The following is an 8,489-nucleotide window of genomic DNA, read 5'->3' as shown; positions in this document are numbered from 1 at the left end:
ACCCTCTGCCATATATCTGCCCACTCCCCACTCCCCCCACCCTGTCCAGGTCACCCTGCATTCTCATAGCATCCTCCTCACAGTTCACACTGCCACCCAGCTTTGTGTCGCCTGCAAATTTGCTAATGTTACTTTGAATCCCTTCATCCAATTCATTGATGTATATTGTAAATAGCTGCGGTCCCAGCACCGAGCCTTGCGGCACCCCACAAGTCACTGCCTGCCATTCTGAAAGAGACCCCTTATTCCCTATTCTTTGTTTCCTGTCTGCCAACCAATTCTCTATCCATGTCAGCACTACCCCCAGGTCAGTGGGGTAATATATTTAAGGCAGAGATAGATACATCGTTGATTAGTGCGGATGTCAGGGGTTATGAGGAGAAGGCAGGATAATAGGGTTAGGAGGGAGAGATAGATCAGCCATGATTGAATAGCGGAGTGGACTTGCCCGGTGGAAGAGGGGAGGAGAGGGTGTGACCGGGGTAGAGATTGGATCTTGCTTTAGCTGCTGGCCTTGCCGAGGCAGGCGTAGTTACCTGGTAGTTCCAAAGTCCACCAATATCGTTGCTCCTTTCAAAGCAGGTCGGCTGTAAGCCTTCATCAAGGCAACACTTTACAGATGTTAATCCACTCGCTCCGGCCCCAATAATCGCAATGCGCTTTGTATTCTTCATCTATGGAACCGAATATTCAATATCGTTACAGCAGCTTCGAGTCATAGAGTGATTCAGTGTGGAAACAGGCCCTTCAGCCCACACCAGCCAACATGCCCCATCTATACTGGTCCCAGAGTCACGGAAACAGGCCCTTCGGCCCAACTTGCCCACAGCGGCCAACATGCCCTATCTACACTAGTCATAGAGTGATACAGTGTGGAAACAGACCCTTCGGCCCAACTTAGCCACACCGGGCAACATGCCCCATCTACACTAGTGTTGGGTGAGTATGTTATTGCTTTAACGTGTATACATATTTGAGATTTCGCATATAGCGTGAGATGTGGAAATTTGTGAATGAATGTCACAGGAAGAGGATGTGGAGTGAGTTTAAGACGTACTTGTTTGTGGAACCGGTTCTGGGTGAACTAATCCTATAATTCAGATGACATAGGATGTCATTGAATGAGCTCGCTTATTTACCTGATAAATCTTTGTAGAGTCTCATGTGTTTTAAAATAGACAATAGACATTAGATGCAGGAGGAGGCCATTCAGCCGTTCGAGCCAGCACCGCCATTCAATGTGATCACGGCTGATCATCCACAATCAGTGCCCCGTTCTTGCCTTCTCTCCATATCCCCTGACTCCGCTATTTTTAAGAACCCTATCTAGCTCTCTTCTGAAAGCATCCAGAGAACCTGCCTCCACCTCACTACGAGGCAGAGCATTCCACAGATTCACAACTATGTGAGAATAAGTGTTTCCTCGTGTCCGTTCAATCGGCTTAACCCTTGTTCTTAAACTGTGTGGCCCCTGGTTCTGGACTCCCTCAACATCGGGAACGCATTTCCTGCCACTCGCGTGTCTAAACCCTTAACAATCTTATATGTTTCAATAAGATATCCTCTCATCCTTCTAAACTCCAGAGTGTACAGGGCCAGCCGCTCCATTCTCTCAGCACATGACAGTCCCGCCATCCTGCGAATTAACCTGGCGAAGCCACGCTGGGCTCCCTCAATAGCAAGAATGTCCTTCCTCAAATTTGGAGACCAAAGCTGCACACAATACACCAGGTGTGGTCTCATTAGGGTCCTGTACAACTGCAGAAGGACATCTTTGCTCCTGTACTCAACTCCTCTTGTTATGAAGATCAACAGGCCAAAATTGCACACAATACTACAGGTGTGGTATCACCAGGGCCCTAAAAGTTAGTGTATCTTTAAGAAGTTGCAGCTGTACGGGCGTTGAGCCTGGGACAAACACATTTTATTTTCCTTTGCTCTTTGGAAATGCATTAGCTATCTATGTGGAAATTAACTGTGTATTCCCTGACTTATCAACATTGATTAAACAGCGGATGTAGCTCAGCAAAGAGACTGTTCATTTTCTTCGCCACAAAACTTGGCATTAGGATTGGTGACCTTGTCGGTATTTTAAGTTTGATTTCTTCCTATTTCTTACGTTTGAATTGAATTCAAGAGAGATCTGGATTGCACTGGCCACGTGAAATTCAGACTGAGGTGTTGGATGGGAATTGGGAATACTTTTTAAATTGTTTTTTCTTTATAATGACATATTTAAAGGTTCTTCTGCCGTTGTATAGGGCTCGGGTGAGACCACATCTCGAGTATTGTGTACAGTTTTGGTCTCCTAATTTGAGGAAGGACATCCTTGTGATTGAGGCCGTGCAGCGTAGGTTCACGAGATTGATCCCTGGGATGGAGGGACTGTCATATGAGGGAAGATTGAAAAGACTAGGCTTGTGTTCACTGGAGTTTATAAGGATAAGGGGGAATCTTATAGAAACATATAAAAGTATAAAAGGACTGGTCAAGCTAGGTGTAGGAAAAATGTACCCAATGTTGGGCGAGTCTAGAACCAGGAGCCACAGTCTGAGAATAATGGGGAGGTTATTTAAGACTGAGGTGAGAAAAAACGTTTTCACCCAGAGAGTTGTGAATTTGTAGAATTCCCTGCCACAGAGGGCAGTGGAGGCCAAGTCACTGGATGGATTTAAGAGAGAGTTAAAGCCCTGTCCCACGATACGAGTTCATTCAAAGAGCTCTCCCCAGTTTGACCTGATTCGAACTCGGAGATTTACGGTAATGGACATGTTGAAAAATCTTCACGAGTCTTCCCGTGCTTACCTGCCGTTAGCGAGTATTATGAACCGCGAAGAGACATCCCCGAGCTCCGACGTACCCGCTAAGTTCATTCTCCGTGCTTACTACGAGTTAATTTTTTAAAAAAAATAGAAGAAGGAGAGAGAGAGAAAGAGAGACTTGAGAGAAGAGAGAGAGAGAGAGAGAGAGAGAGAAGAGAGCGAGAGATGAGCGAGGATGAGAGAGAGAGAGAGAGAGAGAGAGAGAGAAGAGAGAGAGCGAGATCTCTCTCTCTCTCTCTCTCTCCACTCTCTCTCTCTCTCTCTCTCTCTCTCTCTCTCTCTCTCTCTATCTCTCTCTCTCTCTCTCTCTCTCTCTCTCTCTCTCTCTCTGTCTCTCTCTCTCCCTCCCTCTCTGTCTCTTTCTCTGTGTTTATCTATGTCTCCCTCCCTCTCTCTCTCACTGTCTCTATCTCTGTCTCTGTCTCTCTCTCTCTCTGTCTGTCTCTGACTCTCGGTCTCTCACTCTCCCTCTCTGTCCCTCTCTCTCTCTGTCTCTGTCTCTCTCTCACGGTTTATCTCTGCCTGTCTCTTTCTGTCTATCTCTCACTTTCTTTTCCTCTCTTTCTTTGTCTCTCGCTATCTCTCCCTCTGTTTCTCTCGCTCTCTCTCTCTATGTCATTTCTCTCTCTGTCTCTCTGTTTCCCTCTCGCTCTGTCTCACTCTCTGTCTCTCACTTGTTCTCTCTCTCTTTCTCTCTCTCTCTCTCTCTCTCTCTCTCTCTCTCTCTCTCTCTCTCTCTCTCTCACTCTCTCTCACTGTCTCTCTCTCTCCCTCCCTCTCTGTCTCTTTCTCTGTGTTTATCTATGTCTCACTCCCTCTCTCTCTCACTGTCTATCTCTGTCTCTGTCTCTCTCTCTCTGTCTGTCTCTGACTCTCGGTCTCTCACTCTCCCTCTCTGTCCCTCTCTCTCTCTGTCTCTGTCTCTCTCTCACGGTTTATCTCTGTCTCTCTCTTTCTGTCTCTCTCTCACTTTCTTTTCCTCTCTTTCTTTGTCTCTCGCTATCTCTCCCTCTTTTTCTCTCGCTCTCTCTCTCTGTGTCATTTCTCTCTCTGTCTCTCTGTTTCCCTCTCGCTCTGTCTCACTCTCTGTCTCTCACTTGTTCTCTCTCTCTTTCTCTCTCTATATATCTCTCTCTCTCTCACACTCAGTCTGTCTCTGTCTCTCTCTGTCTCCGTCTCCATATCTCTTCTCCACCTCTGTTTCTCTCTTTCTCTCTTTCTCTCTGTGATTTGCTCACTCTCTCAACACAAAAATATTCACACTCACAAACGCACACACACCTGCACCTGCAGTTCCTTCCTACACAAACTATACTAGTTTGCCACTTTCATTTCACTGCACATCTCGTATGTGTATGTGACAAATAAACTTGACTTGACTTGACTTGACGGGCGGTCGCTGGTCAGCACGGACTCGGTGGGCCGAAAGAAGGGCCTGCTTCCGCGCTGTATCTCTAAATTAAACTCACAACGGATATATTAAAAATGCAGCTTACGTTTTCGTGGTTTTGCTCCTCAGTTGTGTCGGGTTTTCACGTCCGAAGTTCCTCTTAACTGTTGTGTTCTATCTAAATATTTACACTAAGGAACATTTGGAATGTAACTTGTAATTGTTAACTTAGCACCACAAATTAGTGACTCATCAACGTTTCTCCCTCTCCCCTATTTTGAGATAAAAATATTCATTGTTCAGTTCCTATTGAATGTTTAACTTACGTTAATGTTCGTCAGTTCTAGCAGCAGAATTAGGCATTCGGCCCATCGAGTCGACTCCGCCATTCACTCACGGCTGATCTACCTCTCCCTCCTAACCCCATTCTCCTGCCTTCTCCCCATAAACCGTGACACCCGCACTAATCAACAATCTATCTGTCTCTGCCTTAAATATATCCACTGACTTGAGGCCTCCACCGCCGTCTGTGGCAACGAATCCCACAGATTCACCACCCTTTGGCTAAATAAATTCCTCCTCATCTCCTTCCCAAAGGAACGTCCTTTAATTCTGAGGCTGTGCCCTCTGGTCCTAGACTCTCCCACTGGTGGAAACATCCTCTCCACATCCACTCTATATAGGCCTTTCACTATTCGGCGAAGTCTCAATGAGTCTCCAGCGAGTACAGGCCCAGCGCCGACACATGCTCATCGTACGTTAGTTAACGCACTCATTTCTGTGATCATTTTGGTTCTTTAGTTTAGAGATAGAGCACGGAAACAGGCCCTTCGGCCCACCGAGTGTGCCGATCAGCGATTTCCGCACACTAATACTCACGCGCACACACACACACACACACACACGCGCACGCACGCACGCACGCACGCACGCACGCACGCACGCACGCACGCACGCACGCACGCACGCACACACACACACACACACACACACACACACACACACACACACACACACACACACACACCCACACACAAACACACACACACACACACGCACACACACACACGGAGACAATTTACAATCTTTACTGAAGTCAATTTACCTACAAACCCGCATTCTTTGGATTGTGGGAGAAAACCGAAGCGCCCGGAGAAAACCCACGCAGGACACAGAGAGTGCGTGGTTTGCTAGGACTACACGTGTGGGTTTAAACTAAATCGTGGGGGGAGGGATTGACAAATTGGGAGTATAAAGTTGCAATTGAAGGGGAAGTGACAACAGGAAAAATTACAAACGTTTCTCGAATTATTGGGAAGGAAAGTTCGAGAACGGATAAAAGAGTAAGGTCAGAGCCAATTGCGAGAGGGGAAGTGAATACGGAGGTCAAAGTACTGTATATGAATACGCGAAGTATAAGGAATCAAGTCGACGAGCTTGAGGCTCAGTTAGAAACTGACAAGTATGATGTTGTGGGAATTACTGAGACATGTCTGTACGAGGGCCCGGGCTGGGAACTGAATATTCAAAGGTATACCTCCTATCGAAAGGACAGACAGGGGGGGACAGAGGGGGTGGGGTTGCCCTGTTGGTGAGGGATGAAATTCAGTCCATTGCTAGGGGGTGACATTGAAACAGGAGATGTGGTGCAGTATGGATAGAACTAAGGAATTGTAAGGGTAAACAGACCCTAATGGGACTAATCTACAGGCCACCAAACAGTAGCCTGGGCATAGGGCGCAAGTTGAATCCGGAATTAAAATTGGCATGTAGTAAAAGTAATGCTGTGGTTGTTATGGGAGATTTCAACATGCAGGTAGACTGTGAAAATCAGCTTGGTACTGGACCCTAAGAAAGGGACTTTGTAGAGTGCGTTCGTGATGGATTCTTTGAACAGCTTGTATTGGAGCCAACCAGGGAGAAGGCAATTCTGGATTTAGTGATATGTAATTAACCGGATTTGATAAAGGACTAATGAGCTATTATGAGACTAATGAGGTTAATGAGCCATTAGGATGAAGTGACCATAACATGGTCAGGTTTAATCTGCAATTGGAGAGGGAGAAGAGTAGATCGGAGGTGTCAGTGTTGCAGTTGAATAAAGGGGACTATGGGGTCATGAGGCAGGAGCTGGCTAAAGTTGACTGGAAAGATACACTAGGATGGATGACAGTGGAACAGCAATGGGAATAAAAACATAGACACATAGAAAATAGGTGCAGGAGTAGAGGCCATTCGGCCCTTCGAGCCTGCACCGCCATTCAATATGATCATGGCTGATCATCCAACTCAGTATCCTGTACCTGGAATAATACAGAAGGTGCAGGATCAGTTCATTCCAAAGAGGAAGAAATATTCTCAGGGCAGTGAGGGGCATTTGTGGCTAACTGATTCGGAGTATCGTCCTAGACTCTCCCACTAGTGGAAACATCCTCTCCACATCCACTCCATCCGGGCCGTTCACCATTAGGTGAAGTTTCAATGAGGTCTCCCCTCGTTCTTCTAAACAACAGCGAGTACAATAGTAAATAGGCAATAGGTGCAGGAGGAGGCTATTCTGCCCTTCAACCCAACACCGCCATTCAATGTGATTATCGCTGATATTCCACAATCAGTAACCCGTTCCTGCGTTCTCCCCATATCTCCTGACTCCGCTATCTTCAAGAGTTCTATCTAATTCTCTCTTGAAAGTATCCAGAGAACCTGCCGCCACTGAGGCAGAGAATTCCACAGACTCACAACTCTCTTTGCGAAAAGGTGTTTCCTCGTCTCCGTTCTAAATGGCTTATTCCTTATTCTTGAACTGTGGCCTCTGGTTCTGGACTCCCCCAAAATCGGGAACATGTTGCCTGCCTCTAGCGTGTCCAAACTTTTAATAATCTTATATGTTTCAATAAGATGCCCTCTCATCCTTTTAAACTCCAGAGTACACAAGCCCAGCCGCTCCATTCTCTCATCATATGACAATCCCGCCATCCCGGGAATTAACCTTGTAAACCTACGCTGCACTCCCTCAATAACAAGAATGTCCGTCCTCAAATGTATACACCAGAACTGCACACACTTCTCCTGGTGTGGTCTCACTAGGGCCCTGTACAAGCGCAGAAGGACATCTTTGCTCCTATACTACTCCTCGATATGAAGGCCAACATGCCATAGAGGGAGTACAGATAAGGTTCACCAGACTGATTCCTGGGATGTCAGGAGTTTCATATGAAGAAAGATTGGATAGACTCGGCTTGTACTGGCCAGCATTTAGAATAATGAGGGGGGAACTTGTAGAAACTTACAAAATTCTTAAGGGGTTGGACAGGCTAGATGCAGGAAGATTGTTCCCGATGTTGGGGAAGTCCAGGACAAGGGGTCACAGCTTAAGGATAGAGGGGGAATCCTTCAGTACCGAGATGAGAATAACATTTTTCACACAGAGAGTGTAGAGTCTCTGGAATTCTCTCCCACAGAAGGTAGTTGTGGCCAGTTCATTGGCTATATTTAAGAGGGAGTTAGATGTGGCCCTTGTGGCTAAAGGCATTAGGGGGTATGGAGAGAAGGCAGGTACAGGATACTGAGTTGGATGATCAGCCATGATCATATAGAATTTAGAAAATTGAGGGGGGTTCTTATAGAAACTTACACAATTCTTAAGGGCGTTGGACAGGCTAGATGCAGGAAGATTGTTCCCGATGTTGGGTACGTCCAGAACAAGGGGTCACAGTTTAAGGATAAGGGGAGAATCTTTTAGGACCGATATGAGAAAAACATTTTTCAGGTTTGCAGGTCATCGATGGTCCAAGGAGGAAGCCAGACCTGGATGTTCTCAACCGACCTGGAGATATGCCAGCGAGATCGTTTCCACAACATCATACGGGCAATCGAGAGGGAGCTGGAGGATGGATGATGGACCTTCTATTTGCGAATGTCCCTTCTTGGACTGGGATATCGATGGCTGGAATCGCAGGTCAGATCCGGGAGTGAACTTTGCACAAGGTACGTGGTCTTCCAAACAATGATTGCAGGGAATTAAGGCATCGAGGTACAACAGGCACTGAATAAATCGAATGTCATGTTGGCCTTCATAACAATAGGAGTTTGGTCTATGAGCAAATAGGTCATAGAAACATAGAAACATAGAAAATATGAGCAGGAGTAGGCCATTCAACCCTTCGAGCCTGCACCGCCTTTCAGTATGATCATGGCTGATCATCCAACTCAGTATCCTGTACCTGCCTTCTCTCCATACCCCCTGATCCCTTTAGCCACAAGGGCCACATCTAACT

The 8,489-nt window shown here is 46.5% G+C and overlaps 1 protein-coding gene across 1 annotated transcript in view; it reads right to left on the bottom strand.

Moving 5' to 3' along the window:
* The window catches only part of LOC116968635 (dimethylaniline monooxygenase [N-oxide-forming] 5-like), a 16,043-nt gene extending 11,677 nt beyond the window's left edge, over window positions 1-4,366 (bottom strand). Inside the window, exons 1-2 of the mRNA XM_033015399.1 lie at window positions 4,319-4,366; window positions 537-674 (exon numbers count right to left, since the gene is read on the bottom strand). Of these exons, the coding sequence (XP_032871290.1) occupies window positions 537-674 (138 nt within the window). The 5' untranslated portion in view covers window positions 4,319-4,366. The remainder of the gene's footprint in view (window positions 1-536; window positions 675-4,318) is intronic.
* Between the last annotated feature and the right edge of the window lie 4,123 nt (window positions 4,367-8,489).

This window comes from Amblyraja radiata, chromosome 45 (assembly GCF_010909765.2).
Source record: "Amblyraja radiata isolate CabotCenter1 chromosome 45, sAmbRad1.1.pri, whole genome shotgun sequence".
Lineage (NCBI taxonomy): Eukaryota > Metazoa > Chordata > Chondrichthyes > Rajiformes > Rajidae > Amblyraja > Amblyraja radiata.
The sequence above is the reverse complement of the archived record's forward strand: the minus strand, read 5'-3'. Positions and strand labels throughout refer to the sequence as shown.